The 13382-nt window shown below is 41.2% G+C and overlaps 1 protein-coding gene across 9 annotated transcripts in view; it reads right to left on the reverse strand.

The window, feature by feature from the left end:
• Positions 1–1961: 1961 nt before the first annotated feature.
• The window catches only part of cadpsa (Ca2+-dependent activator protein for secretion a), a 366374-nt gene continuing 354953 nt past the window's right edge, over positions 1962–13382 (reverse strand). For all 9 annotated transcript variants that reach the window (XM_051921196.1, XM_051921193.1, XM_051921192.1 and 6 more), the window contains one exon: positions 1962–3182. In XM_051921196.1, coding sequence (XP_051777156.1) covers positions 3003–3182 — 180 coding nt within the window. In that variant the 3' untranslated portion in view covers positions 1962–3002. The remainder of the gene's footprint in view (positions 3183–13382) is intronic.

Here is a 13382-nt window from a genome sequence, read left to right on the forward strand (position 1 = left end):
TTTATTTTTGTTCCATTTCTCAAGTCTGTGGAGCAAATGACAAATTTTTGAAAACGTGAAGGGGGTTATGTCATGCCCTTGAGTTATCTGTAAGAAACATAAACTTATTTAAACTCACTAATCACAGTGGCCTGTAGCAGAGGAGACCGCGTGGGGACCTCATCCAGGGCTTCCAAATCCTCAAAAGCTTCGATTTAAGGAGATCCAGCAGAATTCTTTCAAGGACCCCAGTGGAAGTTAAGGGGACTGAAGCCAGACGGCACTTCTCTGTTTTGGATTCTCCCAGCTACTGAGACACGCAGTTAACGCAGAAACACCGACAACCTTTAAGAGGAATTTGGAAGAGATATTGAGAGCTTATAGCAGGGGTTCTTAACCTGAGGTCCGTGGACCCCTTGGATGGGTTTCAGTGGGTCCGTGAGGTTCAGATAAAACTTAGTATTTAAATGAACTACTAGGGGTTCCCCCCCTGCTCGGTTCGCTCGCGAAACCCCTGGCCTGCGCTACACGCCAGCCACTTTGTGTTTCTGCCACTCGTGTTGTGAAGAGGGGGGCTGAACGCACCCCAAGGAGACGCGGTCGCTCCTCCGGAACCCCCTTTTAAACGCTGATACAATGGGAAACATCGTTTTTATTTTACCTCCTCTTTGCTCGATCAGCTGCTGGCTTGCTGTGCCGTGTGATCTGCGTCTGACATGGCACTTCGAACATTTAAAAGCCGGTACTGCAGCTGTCTTTGTCATCTACTCTTTGTCTTTTATTTCCGGCCCCGGGCCTGGTCTTGTGAGATGTGAGTTTTTGATATTTCATAATTTAAAAATGGAATAAGAATGTGAAAATCTAACACCATCATATTAAAGTTTGATAAATTCTGAAGAGAATGATACCAAACATATATGTAGGTTTTAAAATAAGCCGATTTAAAGTGTGACAAAAAACGTGACATAAAATCGTTGCACTTTTAGGCTTAGGATTTTCTATATAGAGAGTAGACACAGCCTGGTACTGCTGATTTAGAGTAGACGTAGTAGTAATGGCAGTAGAAAATGGAGTAGTGTTGTAGCAGATGTGCTTTAATTTGCACAACAGAATTGTATTTCATAATTAGAACGAGTGGCCGTTACTTTTTGCAGATTGTTTGTTTACTTTAAAGGTTAATAATCCTCTGTGTATGTCATATATGTATGAGGCCATCAAATCTCGATAAATAAAGTCCATTATATTCATTGCATGCAAAGTTGTGTTTATGTGAATATTTCTGGGGAAAGGGGGTCCTTTCATCAGATTCTTAAAGGGGTCTGTGACTCAGAAAGGTTAAGAAGCGCCGCCTTACAGCCATATGCTAAACAAATGAGCCCGATGGCCTGAATGGGCTCCTCACGTTTGCTCTTTCTACTCTTTTGAGCCCCATGCTCTGAAGAAAACACAAGAATGTGCACGACGGTATGCCTTTAAAAACCGTGCTGCACTCCTCATCGGGCAGTCACAGACCAGAGCTCAGGTATGCAGGAGTGACAACAAGGCTTTAGGGGGGAACATTCTTCGATTTTTGTACCCCTCAAAAACTTTTGGTGAGTTGTGCATTTTGCAATTACAGAATCGCCTGCAAAATGTATTTCAGCATCAATTTTGTGAAACCATATATGAAGTAGTTAACAGTCACCTAAACAAAGTGCCTGACCAAAGTAGACATCCTGGGTACAGCACCCGCAGTTAGCAGCTTCACTCTGCTCTGTCCGTGTGGCACTGAGGGCACAATAAACCCTAACTACACTCGTCGTCCGCTCACACATCGCACATCTGTAAGGTCCCTGTTTATTCGTTTCGCTTTTCTCTTTTTGTGTTTGTTACAATTACACACAAGTAAGAACACCAAATAAGATTTGGATCCTCACGTCTTCAACTTCTTTGGCCTCGCATTTCAATACGCGCTTTGTTACAATGATCCAGGACAATTGTGGTATATTTGTACAGTTATTTTATTGAGAGGCCACAGTCCTTGCATATTACAACTGTAGGCTTTTGTAAGGCAGAAGCGAGATGAATTCACCAGCTACATGACACAGAAATCAAAGCTTCAGGAGAAGGTCTAAGCCCAAGGACATGCAGCTAATGCTTCAAATGCAATGTACAGCGTCATATATACAAAACAACAGGGAAACAAAAAGAATACCCGACATTTTATGCAATTGGAACACAAAGATTATAAACACATTATTTTTTTTTATTATAATTTTCCTGGAATGGTTAAAACAACATTGAGGAAGAAGTCTTTTTTTTTATTATTATTATTATTTCTTCTTCTTCTCAGTTTCTTGTTACGGTGATCTAAACTCGGGGTGACTGAAAAGCGTCGTGTAAAAAGGAAAGCCGCTCCACTCGTCTCGGACAGAATGAAGCAACGAGGACATTTCGTTTCTAAAATACCAACCCATTTAAAGAAAAGTCTGGGAGATAAAAACGGAGTCAGGCCAACCGGAAAACTAAATCTAAAAATAAACAAGCTATTAAAAAAAAAAATCAAATTTGAAAATGTGTTCTCTCTTATTGTCAAGGGGCCTTCTCAGTGTTGTTGTTGAATGGCATCCACGTAAGAAACGAATGTAACAAATAAGAGCCTAGTCACTCATCTTCACAACAAAGAACCATCAAAGTATGTACAGAATGTGTTTGAAGCTCCATAGAGGTTTGCATTTAACAGGGACACACCTAGCAGTATTCCTAATATCTCACTGAACATCGTCAAACAAATGGTACTCCATATTGCTTGGAAACATACAGAAATGAAGTTCGAAATCAATGAGTCAGAGTTTGGTGCTAACTTGGTTATCACACAGCTAAAATGTCATTTTTCTTGTTATTTTTTTTTTTTTTTCTTACATTACCATCATGGGCATTTTTAGAGCTGACAGAAATTTGCTAAAGTGGCTAACTGAACAACAGAGTTGGTACATGCATTGGTAACCATACTAAGTCAAAGGTGGGGCGTCAGGACTTGTGATCTAGTCGTCCTCCTCATCTTCTTCGTCACTGTCCTTCATTGTTATTCCTTGGAGGCCACCTCCTTCGCTCACAGAGGCCGTGGCCTCCTCCAGCGTCAGTCTGTTACGAACGGTGTCATACATCTTGCTGTTTAAGGTTGAGTCGAGAACTCCCTGTAGCCGGAAATCCCTGTATTTTTTCTGAAGGACAAGAAAAAGAAATGACGTGAGTATATTACATTTCGGGTTTTTTTTTTTTTTAAAGCTTTTACAAACTGCTGACAGGGATGGGTGTGCAGTCACTAGTGCTGCTGTCCTGGGTTTCAATTCTGCCCCAGCCAGTATCTGTGTGGAGTTTGTAGGAAGGAAGTTAGGAAAAAGCCCAGAGTGGTGTACCAGTCCATGGCAGAGCCCACCGCCACTCACGCTGAACCAACTGACAACAAACAAACAATGAACCTAACCAGCCGTTACTACGCAACTTTAAACTGGACCAACACGAGTGACTGTGGGTATGTGCCCTGTAATGGACTGCCACCCCATCCAGAGTTGGACTCCTGCCTTTCAGTTAACACTGCCGAGGTGGGCTCTGGACTCTGAACTGGAGTAATCCAGCTCCATAATGGATGTAGGGGTGGACAGAACTCGCCTATCTTGTTTGTGCCCTGATGTTTCATTAGCTGAAAATAACACGTGTACCAGCAGTACATTTGTGTAATGTGTACACCTTATAGCCAGAATACTCTGCGTAATGTTATGTGTTAGTTGGGTTTGTTTCCTTAAAAGGTTTTGCCCCCCAACATACTTTCATAAAGTGACAAATGTTTGATTGCTTTCACACAAGTTGTTTGAACTGTTAGATCTCAAAGCGACTTATGACAAGTTTGGGTTCTGTGGAGTATCGGCTTACACCTCTTATTTCAGATGCAATATTAATGCTGGACGGGTTTCATCAGACCGAGTAGAAAAAGCAGAAAGGGGGACTGGAGATTTATGGGAATGAACAATGGTGAAAAAAATGGAGGACAGTACAATTAATACTAAAATGAGAAATCCAGACATTGAAATGCTGACTGAATTTGTCCAAGTCACTGCCCAGGAGAGTAAGGGGCAACATCCTGGCAGACTCAGCAACAGAAATGATTCACTCTGTACCGATATCCTAATGATGAATCATTCTGAATGTTGGAGACTTCAAACAAGGAATCCCGTGTGTCACTGAGGCATGATCCACTCATGGACACGATGAGCGCGAGCTGCTCTATCCAGATGTTAACGACTTTACATATAAAGCTGCGCTAGAAACTGAGCAGGTCATCCAAGCTGATCTGATGTCTGATTTTTGGGGGGAAGGTTTTGGGATGTTGTTTGCTCTTTGATTTTTTTGAAATTCATTTATTTTAGAAAGTTTTTTGTAAAATTTTAATTTCTGCTTGGGGTCAAATAAAAGTAAAATCCAAACATGGAGTAATGAATAGACAGAAAGTCATTCCTTATTGTCACACATTTAAAGAGAGTGTGGGATTACAGAAAACATAAAGTGGTCCTTCAGGATGGGAGTGGAGCGTTGCTTCTGAAGACAGTGGGGTCCAATCTGGGAGAGGAACTGATAGGAACTCGCTAATCTGTTTGAAGGGCTGTTGATTTCACTGCACAACAAAGTTTTTGCTTCTTGAACACTGGTGGGTGCTGCTCACGAATATCACATCACAATGTACTCATCACGTAGCGTTTCAGTTTTGTTATGATTTTTTCTTATATTTGTATCCAAACATTTTCGCTCCCGTAAGTGACTTATCAACAACGGTTTGTGCAGCCTGTGCATGTGCAGCCATGGAATCAGGGCAGGTTGGAAGCTGTTCTGTGGAAGTTGACATCCTGGGCAGGTCTGAAGGAGCTTGATGCTGTCTCAGCAGGCTATAAAGGGGACTTGCATACAGTACATGGATCCTGCTCATTTGGTTAATATAAATAGTCAGTGTGTATGTAGAGTATCAGTATAGTAAAGTATAGTAGCTGTAGCAATATAATTTTCATACGGAGGACTAGACTTTAAGAAACTGCTGCTGTACATCTTAGGACCAGGACATATTTGACGCTATGCAACATGTGTGCTTGCTGATGCTATAACTGTACTTGTATGCATACTTGATGTAAATGTGGAAGATTCCACCAGGGGGCAGTGTGAGATGCTGTTGTGAAAGTGCAGAAGATGGTATGTGAGGTATGTAACTGTATCACAGCATTAGGATGGGGGATATGCGACGCTTGTATTGCCCATGAAAGAAATGAAGAAATAAACACTTTTGTGTGTCAGTATTTTAGGTTTGATGATTTGCTTCACTGCATCGGACCATTCATCAAATACTGAAGCCCACACATTGATCTTGTTGAAGCTGCAATACAGCTTGCCGTCACACCGTGTTGCCTTGCAATGGCCGAATCCACATTTCTTTTCTCAGGCATTTTCCTCTTTGCACGGACACATCTGTCTTGCATATCCTTCCATTTCGTGTTACACGTTTACACATCCACTTCCAAAGAGCGGGCGATTTGATGCCAGCTGTTCTGATGGGCATGTTCGTCAGTATGGAGATGTTGATGGTAAACAAAAACTTGTACACCCGTCACCCCAATTTTTGCTGGAAATGCATCTCACACACACGTCACATTCATTTCTGGTGGTGTGCTCAGAGGACGTGACAAAAGAGAGAGCCGGGAACACATGGCAGCCTTGATGTGTGCGCTTAAGCATTCTGAGCGTCGAGTGTGTGCCGGCTCGCAATGGGGTTTCTCTATGTGTCTTGTTTATTGAATGTTTGTAGTGTTTTGTGGTTTGACAATAACATAATGAAGTGACGCTGATATGTGTTGTCATTGTCATGTATGCTATATACTGTATCTATACTGGGTTAGTGTATGCTTTACAAAAAGAGGGATTTGGCCTTTGCCCTGAAACAATTCTATTTGAAAGTGTAACTGTATTATGTACACATCCTTCGTATTTTGTGGTGTGTAACACACGTATTGTCTAAACCTTGTATTCATTTCTTAACCCTTCCTTGTAACAGGTATTACAAAATGCAAGATAGGAACCAACTCAGGACAGGAAGCCAGTCCACATTAGGACAGATTCACACACACACACACAGACAGACAGACACGGAGTCATGCCGGGACAATTTCAAGTTACTATTATACACGTCTCTGAGATAAGACAGGAAAGAAGAGCACCTGGAGGGAAAAACAAAACACAATGGGAAGACATTGAGGGGGCTGTGGGGGTGCAGTGCCAATGGCTCAGAGACCTGCTGCAGTGCACGTCCTATTACACCTGACCCTGCTCAAGGTGGTGGAAATGTCGCCTTCCATCATACATGTACATCCTAAACTAAATTCAGCGGGGTATGAGGGTGTTAGGTTACTATGGATGGGTGAATACAAAACTCATATTCTGTAGACTTCATATTAGGATTAAAGAGAAAAAAAGGAACCTACCAGAAAATCAAACATCACGCCTTAGATCTGTTACTAAGAGCAGAATATATTTGGGAAAAAACAGAATATTACGGGTATAACAGCCTCCATTATTGGTTCCTTCATAAGGTCCAGAAAGCAGGGTGCTGGTATAATTATCAAAAGACTTTTTAAAGAGCCAAAAACTGAAATCTAGAAGCTGAAGACATTCATTTTATTAATGGGATCCCATCAAGCAGTTTATTGAAAAATGGTTGTGGGGAGCCAAGGCCAATTCTTATAACATCAGGAGTGAACTAACAACCTGACGTGGATGGGATGGCAGTCCATCGCAGGACATGCTCACAAATCCGGCCAGTTCAGAATTAGCAATTAATCCACGTGTTTGAGATCTGAGAGAAGACCATGTAGACACATGAACGTTCCACACAGACAGTGACTAGGCCTGGGCCTCCACCCTTGAACACTGGATCCATGAGGCAGCAGCTCTACCCACGCAGTGGCCCTTTATTTGAAACACAAAGAAGCCAAATAACCCACAGAAGAAGAGAGCCAGAGAACTTGGCCTGCCCGCTTGTATACCCAGTAAGAATGCCCAGTACCAGTCACTCTCTCCTATCAAGATGTTTGTTTTTCTTTTACGTGAGGACTATGGGCCGCCCTCAGAGTTTCTGTTTCTGTTGTATTCTGGTTGTTTTCCTTTTCTTTAGTTCTGTGTTGGACTGAATTCACATATTGATTTTGAATTCGGTGGTTTGTGCAGTCCTCTGTGAATGGCATCATATAAAATGCTCTGCTCTTATTTCTCATTTTGTTAATGCAGATTCGTTTTGGCAAAGCTGTCTAGTAAAACAGCCTCAAGCATTCCACTGAATTCACTTTACTTGAATACAGGGCACTTGTCTGAGGAAAAGCTGAAAGTACATACACAGATTTACAAAGATAAAACATTCACATTCATAAGCACATCTAGCTATTTAAACTAACAGGAATAGGGAGGACAAGGAAGACACATAACTTACTGTGCAGAGGCCCCTAAACAAAAAAGCAATTTTCCTGGTTAAATTACTATTACTTTACATTAATAGCCTAAGGATTTCTGCATCCCAGTAATAAATACTGTAAGTGGATTTGTAAAAGGTCAGGAGTCTCCACTTTTTCACCCACGCCATTAAACTGAGGTAAAGGACACCTGTCTCCACGAATAAGGCAGGATGCTGTCATGGCACAAGCACATGCTGTTTAACAAACAAGTCAAAGAAGTCATTTTTAACACCACAGGACCTACGGTGAAGCATTTGCTACTGCAAGCAATGGTAGGCAATGTGGGACAGGAGTCAGGCCATCAGATAACCTGATAATGGTGGTAAATGCACTGGGAGTAAGAACATTGCCAGTGAGTCAAGGCAACCCCCTAACAGGTGGGCTATGCTACAAAACATGAATGGAAATGTCAACAAAGTTCTTTGAACCCAAAGATTTCTAGAAGAAGGGGGCAAAACGCTTAGTTAAGACAGTAAATTGGTTTACTATACCAAAACAAAATAATCTGAAAATTACAAAAATGCAAGCACACCCTGGCACTTGAAAACCTCACAGCCTCTCGACCTGCTTGACACCGAGAGTTTTAAATTGTGGTCCTCTGTAAACGTCTGACAGCACCTGGAGATGATAACAGCCCGAGTACCAGGAGCACCTCAGCTGACAGCTGCATTTTAATGGGTGTCCCATTCCAGCAGTGACACGGATCGCTCACTGAATGATTATTTTAAACAAGCGAAGTACAAAATGATTATTTGTGTTGAAATGTAAATGTTGTTGTCATTGCTGTGGCTCTGAGGTGGTACTACAACAGAACTCATCCTTTCAAAGTTCACTTCCCAACATTGATTTTGGTCCCTCTCTGCTGAATGTGCCATGACAGTGACGTTGCCCAGGACTTGTAAACCCTTTTAAGACAAACAGCCTCTGGAATGGCGGCTGGCAGGTGAGCACTGGGCCAGGGATCAGCTGATGGTAAAAGGTGAGCAAGGAATGCATGTATGATATTTTGGGTAAATGGACCAGCCTCTCAATGTGGCAATCAGGGACTCTTCTTGGGTGGCATTATGTCACTTTTACCATTTTTTGTACTTTTTGCTCTCGCTCTTCTGTTTAACATTCCCTAAGACAAATCCCGTGTTTTAATACTCATGTAGACAGTAGTGAAGTGTAATGAAGTTTAGCACATTAGTGTGATTACTTAATAAGCTTTGCACTCACTTATGAAATACTACTCCTTTATATACAAAAAATATTTTATTTAGTATTAATATTATTATTATGTTAGAGTGCTTACATTTGTTTGCATTACTTCCATTTGTCTTCAGTCTTTTGCTCATAAATGTATGGGAAAGCATTTCTCAGGTTTTGCCAGTAGACCTGTTGAGAAGGTTCCTGGTTTTCCTGTGATTTCTAGAAATGAGCAGCTCAATCTCCTAGACAGACACAACTACTACTACTACACTATTATCTTAAGGTTACAGAAAGTGATACCACACTGACATCTGAGCCCCTCACCACTGGAGCATCACAGCTGTCGATCTGCTTCATCACCTCACGTACTCTGAACCTCCGCACCGTCACTTTTGATCTTGGGTCTCCTGACCGAGGCGGACTCTGGATTTGTGCTGAAAGACTCTTTAACACAACTAAGAATAAAATGATGGCTTGTGTCGTGACTGGTCCGTGTTGATGTTGCTGTGACTTTAACGCGGCCCTGTAACTGGAGCGACCTTTCTAGCTAGCGCTTCATGCTGGACGGAGCTTCCTTGGGTCTCCCTTGGGTTTAGAGTCCATTTATGAGGGCCCCCTACAGTGTTCTGACAAAGAAGGTATATGTCTTAGGCGTATACAATGGTTCAATTATTGTTGTGTGAGTAAATTACTTTTTTAATATTCATTTCATTATTGCAGCTTGAATTGAGAAGACTGCTAAAGCAATAATGTCAGACAGAGCATTGAACATTTTGCAGATGTGTTTAAAGTATAAAAGTAGTGCCGCTAACCAGAAGCACATTTTGAAGTCACAATGCTGCAATAGCACACAATCCATACAATTAGCTACTGTATATCTTTGACAGAATGAACAAAAAAGGACTATGCAGCTTGTGCTTCTGAATTTTGCTCTTCAAAGCACCACCATGAATTCACACTGAAATATTTATTGCATATCTAAGTACGAACTTCTGCTTTCAGGGCATGTTATGTCACCTCTGTGACCCCTTACAGTCGAACTAATAGATCTATTGTATGCAGAACTGCTTCAATTAATTCCAAGAATAATTTGGATTTGCATCCTGTAAATGATCTCTGGGACACATCCTTTACTGACAGCTGGCAGAAACACGCTGGTGTTCAAAGGAGCGAAAGAAAGGATGTATTTTCAGTGGATTGTAAATGACACTTGAGGTGTGGGAGCACTGTTTTCATGGGAAAAAATAGACAAATAAATGAAAACTGAATACACCATTGATCAGCGTTGTTACCTTCAAATCCCAGTCCATGGACGGCCTGTGTAGAATTTGCACATTCTCTCCATGTCAGTGTGTTTTCACCATCTGACAAAGATTTGCGTGTTAAGTTCATGGGTGGACTGTGCCATATTCTGGACTGGTATCCCATTCATGGTTAGCTTTTGCCTTGGTTCAGAGAATGGATAGATGGGCAAATTAAACCAATGTGGCAATTCCATGTGGTCTGAGTCTACATGTCACTCAACACAATTTGAAATGCGGGTGACCAGAATACAGCCCTTGTTCAGTGGCGGTCACTGCATCATTGAGAGCAGCACCTCTGACAGGTGTAGTTTTGTAAAAACTGCTGTGTGCACAAAATGCATTAAAACGATCATCAAAATGTGTACCTCTGACCCCAAAGATCAATACAGGCTGGTGGTCATCAATCTTATCAAACCTCCCGTTACACTGGATATCTCTCTACAGGCTGTCTGTCTACAATTTCACAAATGACGGACTTTCCAGTGAAATTAGTGCCACAGGCCAACCCTGAAGACACTGGTGATAAAGGCTGACACATGGAGTGCATTTCATTTCTGTGGTAGATGGTCCACAGATGAAGGCCTGTGAGTGAAATGCTAGTCTGGGGACACAGAGACACGGGCCATCTTGTAAGCCACAGCCTACTTTAATTACAGTGTACTTCAGTTAGAGTTGTCAATGGGGTGCCACTCCTAGGATGGCACCGGCTCCAGTTCTCATAGTTTTAATCCACGTTAGTCTCTGTGATTCCAAGTTGTTGGGTGTTTGCTCATTTACTACAGTTTGAAATTCTTTTTACTTTATTCATTCTGATGTATCTAATAAGAAGATTGGTGGTGGAATAGCAAGTGTGCATACTTAATAAAGAAATTGTTTTACAAGATATTAGAATGAAATAAGGTTGGGGGTTTCAGAGGTTTTAATCTCCTCTCTTCCTCAATGAAAATAAACTATAATATAATATAAATAAACTGCTAGGAACTTCTAATGTAGCACAATGCAGAGAGATACTGTAAATAGGTCACCTATTCATCAGTTTTCTGAATACCCTTAACTACAGTGCTGCTAAGGATCAGGGGGCAAAACAGAAACAAAATCTGTAAGATGGCACCAATTTTTGGGTACACTTGCATACTGTACATACATCCTGCACCGCTGTCCCTTTCTATGAACTAATCAGCTAACATCAATCCATCTATTTTACTAAAGTAGCTTTTCATGTTACAGGATTTGGAGGACAATCCTGACAGCATGAGGAATAAGGCTGGAAGACACCAAGGATGGTTTAGTCCCTCAAACACAAGACAGAAACACACACACTGATACCAAGCCAATTGAGAGCTGCTAATTATCCCAACATGCACTTTGTCATCCGCAAGGAAGCCTGAATACTGTAAGATACACAGGGAGAAAACCCCTCATTGGCTACGACTGGGCACAAACTGAACCCAAGTACTGTGGACCTGCGAGGTAACAGAGCTAATCAATTAAACGACATGTTCAAGTCATAATACGAAAAAGGACGGCAACCAAAACCTGCACCCTGGTGTATTCTTTAGAAGGGAGCCATAATAACTGAATGATAGTGTTAGATAAAATTGTGTTTCTCATTAGAGGACTTCAGTGTAAAACAGTTTGTGAGTAAATATTCAATGTGGCATTATTTGGTTACAAGGCACTAACTGAGGTTATGTATTATCTAAAATCGGAAAAAAGCAAATTCTCACTTAGAGGATCTGCACAAAACTTTTTCAAAACCTGGCAGGATCTGATAAATAACATTTTAGAATAAGCATTTAAATTGAGGAAATGGATTCTTTCCCCTCTTTATCTATTCTATCTATTTTTATTAATTTATTTACATATTTTTACTATTATTAAAGTGCTACTCTGCTGACCTAGCTCTCTTTCTCATGGGTCGATCGATTTGTGGCAAACCAGTTTTGTTAAACTTGACTTGCATGTATGGAATGTCTTTTGATTTTAATAAAATATTAAATATATATATATATATATATATATATATATATATATATATATATATATACACATATACTAGCCGATGTCCGCCGTAGCATACGGCAGTGTAAGAATAGGAATGGAAAACAGTGAGAAAGGAATTCAGAAATCAAGAAGAAATAAATACTTCTTGAAAGACGCAGTGTGCATGTAGAATTTCCGGCCAAGCAGGATTACATGTGAAAGTAATAAATAAATCAGGCTTTCTGAATTTACATACTATGGCCATGGCATCCTGATGGTTTTGTTGCATGTACTGTATCTTGGACTTCCTGGAAATGTGGACGGTAATATGATCATTTTACCTACACGTACGTTGTTATTTTCAGCGTTTGCTTGCAGTACGTCTGATAGTTCAAAACGCAGATCTTGTTGATGTAATCTGAGATAGTTGAGACGCGCGCCCTCTGTTTTAACATACGCATCTATGACGTACTGTCGGAATAGTTTGCCACTGGAGTGCAAAATACTAAGTGTATTCCTCATTGCTAATCTGTACGTGTAAAATTGGCATTGAGTAAGCCTTATTCGCTTGGCGGTTCTTTTATCAGGAACATGTTGTAAATCTTTGTGATAGCCAATGCCTCCGTAAGGGAATAAAAGTGTGTAAACCACAGGATCGCAATTCATATTGAGCATGGAAATCTGTTTACAGGAGTTGCCTATGGGATAGATGCAAATGTCCCTTTCGGCAGGCGGTTCGCCATCTTCTCCGACAAAAATCGCTGCAAAATCGGTGTGACATGTCAGGGCATTGTATCGTCGTAAATCCTGCTTAAGGGTTTCCTTGAAAACCATTCGTACAGATGCTGTTGGATTGGACTGAGCGATTTCATGCATGTGTTTGTATGATTTAGCGAAGGGGTTGATGGTTCTGAGCATGGAATCTAGCTGGAGAAGTACATTTTCGCGCATGCAGAGTTTGCTTTATTTTGTAAGCGTACTTCAGTAGCTTGTGCTGTGTCAAAAACATACAACTGTCCATATCCTGGAGAGGTAGAAGTGTTAGCGTATAGTGGAGAGAATTGGTGATAAATTTGCCTGTGTATTTTAAAACAGTGTGGTCTGTGGCCAGGAGGTTGAGTTATCTGTGCACCCATGGAAGCAAACGCTAGAGAAGAGTTGTATTCTCGAATGTGTTCACGATCATTTTTAGCTTATGATGTTTGCTGTGTAAGAAGTGTTGTAAAGACACAGGTGGCTCCCGCAAAGGTGGTTAATCTACTTTACCGTTGTGGCAGCACCTCGAGTACTTGTTGGATGTATTACGCTAAGCAGGCCAGTACAGTGCATGACATGGAAGAGGACGAATAGGAATCGAGAAATGCCGTGTTGGCTGCGTGTGGGCGGGACCGGTTTTGAAGTG

This window comes from Erpetoichthys calabaricus, chromosome 18, assembly GCF_900747795.2.
Source record: "Erpetoichthys calabaricus chromosome 18, fErpCal1.3, whole genome shotgun sequence".
NCBI lineage: Eukaryota > Metazoa > Chordata > Cladistia > Polypteriformes > Polypteridae > Erpetoichthys > Erpetoichthys calabaricus.